General features: G+C 42.4%; 2 protein-coding genes across 7 annotated transcripts in view; one reads left to right on the top strand and one right to left on the bottom strand.

Annotated features, from left to right (window-relative positions):
* Slc24a1 (solute carrier family 24 member 1) overlaps positions 1 to 2104 on the top strand; it is a 28603-nt gene extending 26499 nt beyond the window's left edge. For both annotated transcript variants that reach the window (XM_076925779.1, XM_076925778.1), the window contains one exon: positions 300 to 2104. In XM_076925779.1, coding sequence (XP_076781894.1) covers positions 300 to 549 — 250 coding nt within the window. In that variant the 3' untranslated portion in view covers positions 550 to 2104. The remainder of the gene's footprint in view (positions 1 to 299) is intronic.
* A 3088-nt stretch (positions 2105 to 5192) lies between these two features.
* Positions 5193 to 14209, bottom strand: part of Dennd4a (DENN domain containing 4A) — a 93364-nt gene continuing 84347 nt past the window's right edge. For all 5 annotated transcript variants that reach the window (XM_076925775.1, XM_076925776.1, XM_076925773.1 and 2 more), the window contains 5 exons: positions 12888 to 13005; positions 12758 to 12784; positions 12163 to 12325; positions 11937 to 12001; positions 5193 to 7887 (listed from right to left, as the gene is read on the bottom strand). In XM_076925775.1, the coding sequence (XP_076781890.1) occupies positions 7751 to 7887; positions 11937 to 12001; positions 12163 to 12325; positions 12758 to 12784; positions 12888 to 13005 (510 nt within the window). In that variant the 3' untranslated portion in view covers positions 5193 to 7750. The remainder of the gene's footprint in view (positions 7888 to 11936; positions 12002 to 12162; positions 12326 to 12757; positions 12785 to 12887; positions 13006 to 14209) is intronic.

The raw sequence follows: 14209 nt of genomic DNA, 5'->3' as shown, positions 1-14209 counted from the left end.
TCTGCCTCAGAGCCTAGTGCTATGCTAACATGCTCAGCTCAGACCGCCTGTCTTAACCTAGGCTCTCAGTGACAAGCTTTGAGCCCTCTGCCGAGAACTTCTGTTTCTCTAACCCACATTTCCTCGTCAGTGATTTAATAATTTCTGCTTTATCCTCTGAGTGTGAAAACAAGTTCTGTGAGAACCTTAAGACACTAATTACCCTAATCAAGCACCCAGAGGTATTAACGAATCACCCTAATCAAGCACCCAGAGGCATTCCAAGCATGGCCATGGTTCATGCTGTTTTTCTTTTGCAGCTTGCCTGCCCCTTGGCTTCTCTTCTCTCTCGTCAATGCCCTGCAGCCTGTTCCTGTCAGCAGCAACGGCCTGTTTTGTGCGATCGTCTTGCTGTTTCTCATGCTTCTGTTTGTAATCTCCTCGATCGCATTGTGTAAATGGAGGATGAACAAGATCCTGGGCTTCACGATGTTCCTTCTTTACTTTGTGTTCTTGGTAATCAGTGTGATGTTAGAAGATCGAATCATATCCTGTCCTGTATCTGTCTGATCCAGCCACTGATGGTCAAGGTGGACATAGAGCAGAAGACCATGACAGAAGTTACTGTCCCTCTTACCATACCAATCAAATAATAAAACACAATCAGGAATGTGAACTGGGCAGTTTAGACCCTCAGAACTGACTGTCATCATGACTGAAGCTTCTCTTTGCAAACACCTGCAGCTTCTGGTGGACTCAGAATGTTACCTTGGAAGGGAGAGTTCCTGCCACTCAGGCAAGCCAACTGTCATGCAGCCAGAGGGCTTCCTGTATGCGACCTGGGGTTAAGGCTGGGATGGCAGAAATAGGACAAGCATCCTTGCTCACCATCCCCTGGTCACTCCTGAAGAGCCATGGTGCGGCATGCAGGTGTCCAAGGCTTGTTCTCCCGAACACTGCCCTAAACACTCACTGCCACGTGCTATTCCTCCTGGTGCAATTGTGAAGCCACATCAGGTTTGCTGTCATTGTGAGTTCAGTTAATGAGTTTAAGAAGTGCAGGCTTGGGGGGGGGGCGGGGGCAGGAATAGATTTATCATTCTACCCCGCAGTCTTGTAAAAATGCATGCTGGTGTTTTCTGTGTTAAAAGGAAGCTAACAGCTTTTATTGTTGCATTTCTGAAAAGGATGAAATTAAGACAGAAAGCAGCCTAGGGAATGAAAGACTGTAATTTGGTTTGAATTGGAGGCAGAGTTTTGAGAAAGAAAACTCCTCTTAGGGCTATTTAAACATACGCGCTTACTGGAAAATCCACATTTGCTTGTCTCCATCAGTGGTCACTTTAAAGGATCATTCTGTCACATTCTGTGACATTCTGTCACAGCTGCCCTGCTGCTCTTGGGCAGTTTCTTGCCTAGGAATGACGACTGTCACTAAAGAGCCAAAGGGATGCATTTGCAGAAGGCCAAATCTGACTTAGACAGGAGGAGATCTAGGACGCAGTGCTATGCTTGTATGCCAACCTAGATAAGACTGCAAGTTTATCAGTGGGTCTTAAGACAGTTTACAAAGGAGAAATCTCAAAAGTGCTTAGCGCAGTGATGACATGGCAAGAAAGGAAGGAGTACTGTCCACCATGCAGACCAGGCTGACCTTGGGTTCCCAGACCTTCCTGCCCCTGCCTCCTGGTTGCTGGGATTAAAAGGCTGGCCACTAAGCCTGGATGAGTATCTATTTTCAAGGTCACAAAGGACACTTAAAAAAAAAGTCATGGTTAAATATTTTTATGAAGTTCCATATGCTTCCATATTAAATACCTTTGGCCGCTGCTTTTACTAGGATCAAGCTGAGGAGACTATTAGAAATACAATTCTCATGTCTTTGGCTTCAGAGCACAAGGAACGTAAGTGTCTGCAGATTACGCTGCAAATGACGTCATAGACACCAGGAGTGGTGTGGTAGCCTTCGAGAAGATAGCGGGGCGGATGGGAAAGAAAGCAATGGATCAGTGTACTGTTGGAGGGTGGAGGTATTCAACTATTCATCTCTTAAGATGGACTGTACTTCTTCAAAATTCCCATTTTTTTTGGAAGTAACTTTTATTAAATTTCAATGAAAACTTTGGGTCCGCCAGTATTTTATTTTATAAACATGGATGCAGTCACCCCATCTTTAGGTCATCTGGTCAGAAAGCTCAAGAGAAGACTGATAAAGAATATAGTATGTTCAAATTCCACACTGTGTGCGTACATGCCTGTGCGTGTTTGTGTGTGTTTGCAAATGTGCAGGTAGGCACTGGGTGTCTTCCTTCCTCACTTTCTACTTTTTGAGATGGGATCTCTCATTGAGCCTGAAACTCAACGATTAAGCTAGACAGGCCTAGTCAGCCATACCCAGAGCTCACTTCTCTGCCTCTGTGACACTGAAATTATAGGCACCTGCCTTTTATGAGCCTGGTGGGGATCAAACTCAGTCCTCGTGCTTGCTGTGCAAAGAGTTCATATTCTCAATTATTCTTCTTCCTGGTGCTACTTTTCTGTGGGGCCTCCACAGGCCATAGGAAAGGACAATCCTGTGGAAAGGAGAGGCTAACACCAAAATGTTGGATGCCAACCTGTTGCCAGCAGCCAGCTTCAGCTTGCCTCAAGGATGTCACCTTGCCAACAGCCAAAGGTCTAATGAGACTTGGGTGGTGGGGAGTGAGATATTCCACAATTACAAAACCATTTATTGATTAAAACGAACAAGAATGACCTTACATCTTTTCCCCAAGCATCAGAATTTTTGCTTTTTCCTTTGCCTATAAAATGGCTCCAATCTCTTCATGCTGTGACAGGAAAAGGCAAGTAAAACAGCTTGGGGAGATGGCTCAGCAGTTAAGAGCACTGTCTGCTCTTCCAGAGGTCCTGAGTTCAATTCCCGGCAACCACATGGTGGCTCACAACCATCTGTAATGGGATCCAGTGCCCTCTTCCAGCATGAAGGTGAGTGGGCAGAACACTCCTACGTTTAAAATAGATAAGTACATACATTTTAAAGAAGAAAAGAAAAGCTGGGTTTTGACAGATGAGTGGGGATTCACTGGGGCAAGAAAATACTTCAAGGGCACAGAAAATGTGTTAACTTTAATTTTTTTTTTTTACTTACATATATGTGTGCTTCTGAGTGTTTGCCAGATGTATGTAGGTGCCTATAAAGGTCAGAAGAGTGAGCAGATTCTTTACAGGCAGATGTGAGCCTCCTCATATGGGTGCTGAGAACTGAATTTGAGTCATCTGGGAAAGCAGGAAGAGTTCTAATCACTGAGCAAGCTCCCCAGCCTCTGATTGAGGCATATATATATATGGAGATATATATATCTCCACATGGAGATATATATATCTCCATCCTCAAATACTGGAGATTAAACCTAGGGCCCTGTTACATTAGGGTAGTGGTTCTCCCTAATGCTATGACCCTTTAATAGATTGTGGTGACTCTCAAGCATAAAATTATTTTCATTGCTACTTCATAATTTTGCTGCTGTTTGAAATTGCAATGTAAGTATCTGTGTTCTCCAATGGTTTTAGGTGACCCTTGTGAAACGTTTGTTTGACCCCCAAAAGGGTCACGACCCACAGGTTGAGAACAACTATGCTAGTTAAAGCCAGGACCACCGGGTTATATCTCTTACAATGTTGTGTGTGTTTGCAAACATGTGGTTGCATGTATGCCAATGTGTGAGTATGTGTGTGTGCTCACACATGTCCTCGCACCTGCAGAAGTCAGAAGACGGTGTTTGATCTCCTGGAGCTGGGGAGGGTGCCACCTGATGTGGACACGGAGTCTGAACTCAGGTCCTCCAGAACAGCAGTAAGCGCTCTTAACTGAGGACCTCTCAAGCCTCAATTTGTGTAACTTCTAAAAGAACCAATTAAATTTGTGATATATATTTGTAAAGCCATTTATAAAAGCGTGCCCTTTAAAAACAGATAAGCTAGTGTGCTAATATGCCAAGATAATGCCGAGATGGCCCTTCCTTTGCTATGGAATTACGTGAAGCAGATTCCACCTCATTCTCTGAGTCTGGAAGTCTGAGCTGTCACAGGCAGGGGCGTGAACTGGTGGCTACAGGGTGTCCTTTCCTTCTTCCTGCACTTTCAGTTCCTTGATGTCCTTGCAATAGATATTTCTAACACTATGAAGGACTTCCTGGTTAAATGGGTTAAAACTTTATATAATAAATGAAAATACTTATTTGAAAATTGGTATGTTTAAAAATAGCTACCGTATGTGTTTTAAACATAAATTATATTGTAGTTACCAACAGATCTGAAAAATTATTTTCTTTTAAACAACACTGTCTATAGCAGAATTCTCATTTATTTAACAAATGAGTTCTGAAGAGACAGGAAATAGAATTTATATTCAAAGTACAGGTTGGTAGATAGATTGAAATAATTGGTTGTCCTTACCTGGAGGCATAGCCTGTTGGTGTTCTGGGACTGGTTCCTATGAGGCATGCCCATTCTTAGGGGGTCACTAGAGCCTAGGAGGATATCCATGCCTAAGTTAGCCTGCCCAACCAAAGCTGTGCTTCTGGGCTTCAGGTCCTTTACTGTGACTAGTGAGTAGAACTTGACATTTTTCCTTTATAGACTAGTCCCACCAGTTGCTACAGTAAACAAAACTCATTTGGAAAAAACTCTTACTTCAAGGGGAAGCCATCTAAAGGAAGCAACTGTGGACAGTAGGAGTTTCCCCAGAAGTCTGTCAGTGTGAGCATATACACAGACATCAGACTCAACGATTCCTATACAGACAAGTGCCCTGCTTCTCAGCAAACAGTGTCACCAACAAATGTGCTTTCGTTGGGGCTCGCAAAGGAAGGTAGTATGAGGGGTGATAAGACTGAAAGTCCCGAGGATGTTGGCATCCATGAAGGCAGGCAGCTGCTGGTGTTCACACAGAGTGTTGTGCTGGATCTAAACAGGGTGAGCACACTAAGATCTCACAAGCCATGGCCTCCGGGGCTGCTCGCTCTTCTCTTCTCACTCCGACACGCGGTGCCTAAAAGCAGTTTGTAAACTATGGTGGAGGAGATAAAATAAGGCTGAACTGTTGCCCATTTTTAAAAGAAGTATTTCTCTTCTGTGAGTTAAAGTGCAGTGCAAGTTATATATAGGAATAGATAATGCTTGTTAGTTGCACCAATAAATAATAATTATCAGTATGAAGTAAAAATAAGTATTTATTGCCTAAAATGCTGAACCAACATTTTCAGGGTCATTTCTCTATGTACAAAAAATGGGAAGACATACTAGACAACCTTATAGTAAGATAAGTTGATAGTTTCGGGGGTTTAAAAGTTAGAAAACTATAGAAAGGGAAACAAAACCAGAAGATGAATAGCTACATATGGAGACATCTGGCAACAGGAGGGAAATGTTGAATATTTAAAGTAGTATGTACATACACAGAGTAACATTCAAACCTCATGGGTCTTCAACTATATTGCAAGAGCATGGTTTATTTCCAACAATTTAGACATAGGCAAAACTAAGAACGGAAAATAAAAAGCGGAAGGCAAGGACACCACTTTCCAACGCTATTGGCCGTAATTTCCCAAAATGTATGGTAAATAAAAAAAAAAAAAAAACAAAACAAAACTGAAAAACAGCTTGTATTAAATTGTTTCAAAAGATGATCCTTATTTTACTTTTCTTTGGAGCAGGGCTGACTGGCTGACTGAGTCCCAGTCCATGTTTAGGGTTTTTTTTTTTTTTTTTTTTTTTTTTTTTTTAAATTATCTTCGTACAATAATATTCCTGGGGATTAAAAGCAGGAAAATGACAACTTTATTCATAGACAGAGAACACAACTCAGGGCAAGGGCGGGAAATCACGCTCAGCTTTCCGGTGACTATGAAGGACCAGCTTCGCCTCTCTGTGCTTGTCAGACATTTGAAACCAACAAATCGCACAGTTTGCATCACAGAAACTGGAGGCAGCCGTGCAAACTGTAAGGGAAGGAAGAAGCAAGCACAGAGGAGACCCCAAATCCTGTTAGAGGGCATGTTCACCACCAGTGCCAAGGACCTCCTCTCCACCGGAGAGACGGAAGACACTTCTCAGTGGCTCTGAGGATGGAAAGCAGCAGCCAGGGAGGCCGCGTGATCGACCGGAGCGGTAGGTATACGCGCGCATAGCACCAGTGTTTTCAAGTAAGTAAGTTCAGCCTCAAACCGACTGAACTCAGGATTCACATTTTACGCTCTCTCCACAACCTGCCAGAAGGCAAAAGCTGCGCACCGCTTCGCTTCAGCCTGGCTACTCAGGGGTGGCGGGGACCGAAAGGCAGCTTTTCTGCGGCTGAACTGGTTGAGTCTCGGGGCTCGTAAGATATCTCCTGGTCAAGCATCGTAGACTGCTTGCTTTAAACACCAAATCTGGGACCACCTCCCTTTTCCTCTTCTTTTTAAAATGGCTAGCCTTCCTTTACGAATGACAACCTTTGCAGATGTATACACATACACTGAAAATACATGAATAATTAATTCTGGAGATCAAAGGATGCTTTTTCCTTATGAGAAATTATTCAAAGAAAGTGATTTTAGAAATAATATAACTAAAAAAATGTGTTTTAAGTCAATTTACTACTCCTGGTGTTTAAACATTGAGTTTATTGTCTGATTATATATAGCTTACATTTTAAATTCCATGAACTTCAGATCCTGAAGCTTATTGAAAAACTAAGTCCCTCAATATGGGAAATTCTCTCTGGATGCACTTTTAGACGGTTACTATTTTTCTGCTTTCAAAAATACTTTGATTCTCTTTCTATATATATTATTAACAGAATACCCCATTAAACCATATTTCAGATACATATTTTATAGTGCAATCTGTTTCATACCCAGTATTTTGGGTAAACTTTGGAAGAGTCAGTTGTCAATCATTCCCCTATGTAAGGTTTCATATAGCATATTGAGATTTACGTTGATGTTTGCATTGTGAGCTATTTTCCATGGGTACTTTCACATCTTCGTAGTGGAGGAGACTGGAGAACATGGCACAGGCGCCTTGTCTGGCACTGTGCACAGGGCTCAGCCTGTTTCCCTCAGTCCCTCTCACCAGTCAGATTCAGGGGAGCTAGTGTGCAATCCAAGGGCACGGACGATAGCACTGACGAGTTAAAATTCTTCCTCTCAAGTAATAAAAAAAATATAGGTAGATATACACAGAGATCTGCAGCTGTGCAAATTACTTCAAAAAGCAGACACAAAGAAAATAAACACTTGTTTCATAAGTTTAAATTCATTTTAAGTTTGCTATATTAAATTTAAAAATTAAAAAAATATCAACTTACTATAAACAATTTAAAATATGTATAATAGAACTTCATGGTGAAAGCATGAACAGTCCATGAACAGTCCATGAAAGCAGGACACGCTCTGATCTGACGTCTCTGCTTACACTCCATACGTGATTTTCTACCTGCCTCTTCTAAGAGAAACCATAAGACAGCCTCATTTTGTGGTAACCAATTTTTAAAAGAGACTTCCTCATCACAGAGTACTTAATTACTTCACAGGGTGATAAAAAAAAGAAATAAATGGGAAGTGGCTCTCTCCCTGTCTGTCACTGTTGTCCCACAAATGCATTCTGTACAAAGCCACCTGAACTTTCCAATTTACAAATGCATTCTCAAAAAGTGGAGTTTAGAGTCTAAAAGTGTTACTTTGTACACTGACTATACAATATATACTGAATGTGAACATATTCACACGTCTTAAAGATAAGGTTCTCCAAAGGTTTTCCGGCATTCCATCACGCCTGTGCTTGGTGGCCTGTCACAGTTATGTGTACTCTTGACTTGACTTGGTGTGAGACGATCGTAAGCCATCTTGTATTCTTTGTCAAATGCATCTGTAAAATATTATTAAGAAATAAAACAAAAAGTTCATGTCTGATATTGACAATAGTCAAATTGCTATAACAAAACCACACGATTGGGGGCCAGGAATGCATCGTCAGGGTGCTTCTGAGACCCACAGGTTCAGGGACTTAGAACCTGCAGGAGGGGAGCCCTAGAGTACTAAGCATGGACTAGGTAGCCCAGAACAACTTTGATCAAGCGTCAGTGCTGAAGACCACTAAATACCACACACACTTCCTGCAATTTGCTTTCATGGTCAGTCACACAGTTTAAGAGCAGGCAGTGAACAATGCCTGTCACAGTCCAGCAGTCAAGGCACTGGGGAGGCGGGGAAAGACGATCGTGCAAGGCCTGCCCGAGCTTCAGTACAAGTTGAAGAAGAACAAGGAGCGAGTGCTGGGAACAGAGTGTGGTGGGCGCTCGCCCGCCTTGGTTGAAGCCCTTGTTTAACACCGAGAAAGAGAAAAAAATCATGGTGATTTCCCCAACAAAACAAGCTTAAGAGAAAAAAATGGATCACATTTTCTTTTAAGATTTAATTTTTTACGTTAAAATTTTAGTTCTACCTGGAATTTATGTGTTTTTATCTAAGTTTCCTACTGTGGGGACTTGGAAGGGCCAGTGTAGATTTTAATATTTTAATTTTTTTCAGATACTGTCTTTCACTGTAGCATAGGCTGGCCTTACAGCTACTGTGTGCCCAGCTGGCTTGTAACTCAATAGCAACCTACCTACCTCAGCCTTCTGAGGACTAGGATTATAAGCATGTGTCATCATGTACAGCCAAATATCTTCTGATATCACCCTGAAGTGACTTTTCCTTCTTTCTCATAGCAAACAGGTGGCATTCCTATTAAAAGCCTGTGGTTTTATAACTATTACTGTTATTCTATCATTTCGGCAGCACTGGAGGTTGAACCTAGGACCTTCTACATGATAAGCAAATTCTGTGACACTTAGCCACACCCCTAGCCCTTCTTAAACTTTTTATTCTGAGACAATTTTATTCTGCATTTTCCAGACTAGCTGGGACTGACTTTGAAGACAAGGCAGGTCTTGAACTTGTGATCTTCCTGCCTGAGCCTCTTGGGTGGCTGGGATTACAGGCCTGTACCAAAGGTTCAGTTCATTTTAAACAAGCCGTAGAGACACAAATGAGCTGTGAGTTATGCCGGGATTTTACTCAGGTCTCATAATTCTGCTGTGGGGAGAGGAAGACACCCATATTGCCTTATGAAATGTGCACAGTGGAGACTCGTGTAGGATGACAGCCAACAACACAACCAAGTACAGTCTCCTTTGGACGTTTGATGAAATGCCCCTGGGCAGAGGGCAAGAGTAAAGTCTGCATATGCTCTGGGGTTCTACTGGGTAGAAAATAAAGGGACGGTAAAAGCAAGCCGAGAGCTGTTTCTCGGTACCCTTTTGTGGGGAGCTGACAGAAGGCGGCTATCATCCTTGCAGCCATCTTGAGCCATATACCCTGACAAGAGACTTGATTACAATAGCCTACAACAGCTGAGCACACTCTGATAGCATCTTGTTTTAGATACCCAGGATCTTCCCTTGGGTGTGTGAGACTTAAAGCTGTGACTTAAAGGTATGATTTAGAGATAAGACCTAAGGGTGTGACTTAAAGGCATGGCTTAGAAGTGAGACATATAAAAGGCTAGAGGCAGACAGAAGAAAGTAGTAGGCACTTGAGACTCGAGACAGGCAACTAGGAATTAGACACTTGTACTTGAGACTTGAGACAAAGAACTTGGATCTTGGAACTGGGAAAGAGACTAGCAACTTAGAACTGGGATTAGGACTTAAGACTTATTACAGCTGGAACTAGGATTAGGACCTGAGACTTGGTACTAGGAACTAAGGACTTGGAACTAGGGACTTGGAGAGAAGAAGAGAGACTGAAGAATAAACGGGATTGAATCACACTCTGTCTGGTCTCCATTCTTCGAGTCCATCCTCACTCTCTCTCTTGCTGAACCCTGACCCTTGGACCGGAGCAGTTTGGGGCAGTACGAGCCCAAGGCTTTTGGCAGTGCGGGTTCCAACATTTGATAGAGCGATCCCCGACATTTTGGCCCCCAACATGGGGCAGCTCGGGTTGCAACACCCTTTCTGTCTAATTAGTTAAAAGGCCTTGCTCAAAGAACACATTCTTCACCTTCCTCAGGTTCTAGTGTCCTCCCCAGTGGCTTCAGTGATCGAAACTCATGTAACATTCTGCTGTTCCCAGCCAGTTTTATTAGGTATTTCCCCACAGATATCAATGCCTCTTTCTAGGCTCTGTTTGGTCCTTCTGATTCTTCTGACGTTCCTAGCTCTTGTGTGCACTGGTCACGCTATAGTGATAAGCGCTTCTACAAGGGAAAGACAACTAATGAATACTTCCTTAAATATTTCACGACTATTCTTTTTCGGTCAGAGAAGCTATGTAAATTTGAGATATACTTTCCATATGCACAGTTCACCAAATTGTAACTCAGTCAAACCGAGCGTGGTTGTTTTTCATTGCTTTGCCTTTTGTATATCCACAAGATTGTATGAGCATCACCACTCTCTAATTCCATAATAATAATTTTGGCGTAATATTTCATCACGCCAAAACCCTCAAGAGCAGTCGGCAGCAATTTCCCACTCATTCCCTTCTCCTAGGCACTGGAAACCACAAATCTATTTTCTATCTGGACACTTCACACACTTCAAACATACAGCACATGACTTCCTGTGTGGTTCCTTTTGCTGAGTATATTCAAGACTGTACATGCTGCGAGTTGGAGCTCACTGTCTTTTCATTGTTTTTCTTTTGGCAGCTTTCACTTTCAGATTCATATCCAGTCTTGATTAACTTTGTGACCCTCTGGCCTCAGCCCCCAAGTGTTAGCACATCCACCGTGTTTAGCTCATCAGCTTCAACCCGTGGATAATATTCCATCAGAAATATGCCACATTTCATCTCTCCACTCGGACTGTCCCCTACTTTGGTTACTGGGGCTGTCACAAATGTTTTCTGTAGAAGCCCGAGTGTAAGCTGTAACCCCAGGCGTCTGTGTAGATGCAAGAACCCGTGTTAACCTTTGGTGACACACAGAACTGCCTCTGTCAGCCATGTCAGTTTACATCCCACCAGTAATGTACATGGACCCAATTTCTCTACGTCCTTTCCCACACTTGTTCTTTTCTGTTTTTCTATTGATATGTATTCTACAAGTAGTGAAGTAATAACTACTTTTGTTATTTATTTTTTTGATTTGCACTTAATACATGAATAAAGATACTGAACATCTTCTCTTGTGCTTTTTGGTCAATCTGTATATCTCTTGTCGGAGAAATAAATGGTCAAATCCTTTGCCAAGTTTTAAATTGGATTGTTGTTGTTAAGTTATAAATGAATTTTTGCCCATGTCATACTATATGACCATAAGCCCCCTGAATATATAAGCACATTAATTAGACTTGGTATGTTATAAAAAAAAGATATAAAATTGGAAGGAACATATCTTCAGGAGACAGAAAGGACTAGAGAGAGGGGCTGGAGCTACATTGCATGTATGTACAAAATCTTGAAATTTTAAATAAAAAGTTCTTTATACTGAATATTATGCTTTTATCAGATATATGATATATGACATATATATCAGATACAGGGTCTGACTGAGTAACCAGTTATATAGCACACATGCCCACTACACACCAGCATGCACGCATGCCCACTACACACCAGCATGCACGCATGCTCACTACACACTAGCATGCACGCATGCCCACTACACACCAGCATGACTCTATTGCCACGCACTTGCGCTCACATGCACAAATCTACAAACAGATAAACACATAACAATCATTTTAAAATAATCCATCTTAAAGAGTTGCTAAAGGTGAAAGATTAATTTTTCTAACAAGTTAATGCAAAGATATAATGCAGACCGCCAATGAAAACTCTTTAAAATCTACAATATGCTGTATGTTGTGTTTTGTACAGTTTTTGTAGTTTGCACAATAAACTATGTTATTTATGACATCAAGTTACCTATATCAATGTTTTCTCTTCCCAGTGCCACAAGTGAGAGAAATAATATTTCTCTATATAAACTCCTGTGGGCAAAAAGACACGGAGAAAAGGTTAGAATCCTTGGAGCTCCTGTGTTGTCTACAACCCCTTTTATGCTACATAGGAAGAGAGTAGCATAAAACAGTAAAGCAAACAGGAGGCTTCCCATGAGAGAAACAACCCCCTCGTCTGAGGAGAGACTTACCGCTGTCTTTTAAAGTGCGGGCATTTATTCAGTGTCTCTAAAATCTGACTCATGGGCCCATAGACATCGTTCATTTTAATGCTTTTCACCATGCTTTTCAACAGTTCCTGGTTAAAGGAGTTATCACTTTTTTGTAACAAATGGACCATTGGATACTTCTGAGCTGTAAAAGGGAAGGACATGTTCTCTGTAAACGGGAGAATACATTAAACATCAGCTAGCAGCTGTTAAAGAAGTTACAGATCATTAAAAATAAATCAAGGGCAATAGATAAAGAAACAGAAGTTTAAAAATGAAAGAAGCAGAACAGGAAAATTAGACAATTAATGATAAAAATAGGTCTGCAGAGTTTTGTGGCCTTAAACATAAAACTTTAAAATAGTTTTCCTTCACACAGCTCCCAAAGGAAAGTCTCCATCAGCAGCCAGGGATGGAAACAAAAAATAAGGACAGAAGAGACTGGGACAAGCAACGCTCTTCAAGCTGAACTGCATGAAACATGGGCAAGCCTTTCACCACAGACAGAGCAGCCCTCCCACAGGGAGCCAGGGGCCATGCTCCATAGAAGCCCCGCTAGCAGCCGGTGAACACTCACTCTCAAACAGAAGGGTTCGGTTGTGACCTGGAAGACAGAAGGCACAGAGATGCAGTCAGTACACAGCAGAGGCTCTTTAAAGCTCGCAGAGACGACGCTACTGAAGTCAGCTCTCTGTAACAGCACTTACTGTGGGCGTTCCAGAGGATGTACAGGGGCTGTCCTGGATCCTGATGTAATTTCATGTTGTCCCATAACATCTGTATTAAAACATACTTGCTATCTTCAGACATACAGTGGCGGGGAATCTGGGTTGTAAAATAAAAATTTATTATTGATCCTTATATAATTTTGTAAATATTTTATAAAGTCTATTTGAGGGTTTCCATTGCTGTGATAAAAAACATGACTAAAGGCAACTTGGGGAGGACCGGGCATCTCAGCTCACAGCTCTCAGGTTACTCTCCATCACTGAGGGAAGTCAGGGCAGGAACTCAAGGCAGGAAGCCATGCAGGAACACTGTTTCCTGCTCGCTCCCCATGGCTTGCTCAGCCTGCTTTCTTCTAGCACCCAGGACCACCTGCCCAGGAGTGGCCCCACCCACAGTGGGCTGGGCTCTCCCATTCTACCACTAATTAAGAAAACAAACTACAGGCTTGCCCAAAAGCCAATCTGATGGAGGCATTTGACAATGGAGATTCCCTCTTCTCAGAAGATTGTACCTTGTGCCGAGTTGACATAAAACTAGAAAGTACAAAGCCTCATAAAAAATTTAAAGACACACACAGAGGAGAGAAAAAAGAAGAGAAAATCCTATTTTTACACATTTGATACCCACTGAAGGAAGACCTGCTGAGGTGAGAGGCTAATGATCTCTACGCAGCAGACTGAACAAGGTGCGAGGCCAGTGAGAAAGGATACCACACAGGGCTAATCTTGTCCCTGCCTATGGCTTCACAAAGAAATAAATCCAGCAGGCCCGTTCCCTCCACTCACTATTTCTCAGTTCAAGATCCTTGCCTAGACAAGACAATTATGGCTAAATTAATATCTTTGTCACTCATCTACAATGTACTGAAAAAAAAAATCAAAAGCACATGCATAGTCACAGGCATGCATGTACAAGGGACAGACAGGACGTCCCTGAGCTTAGAGACGGCACTTTAGTGGTCCAGCATAAGAACAGGTAAGAACACCTTTATAAAACAACATCCCAGTGCTGGGTAGCTGCCTCAGTGGGGTAAGTGCCTGGTGCACAAATGCGAGGACCTGAGTTCAAATCACCAGAACCTCTGTAAAAGCTGGACACAGCAATGTGAATGTCTGTAACCCAGTGGCCCCAAGATGGGAGGTGGAAAAAGGAAATTCCTGGGATCTTGTGGACTGGCAAGTCTGGAGTCCTCAGCAAAGAAGCACCAAAAGGCCAGGTTTCCAAACAAGGTGGGAGGGGGCACTGACTCCTGAGGCTGTCCCCGGACCACAGTGTGCACCTGTGCTCACACGCACAGACA

Source organism: Arvicanthis niloticus, chromosome 26 (assembly GCF_011762505.2).
Source record: "Arvicanthis niloticus isolate mArvNil1 chromosome 26, mArvNil1.pat.X, whole genome shotgun sequence".
NCBI lineage: Eukaryota > Metazoa > Chordata > Mammalia > Rodentia > Muridae > Arvicanthis > Arvicanthis niloticus.
The sequence above is the reverse complement of the archived record's forward strand: the minus strand, read 5'-3'. Positions and strand labels throughout refer to the sequence as shown.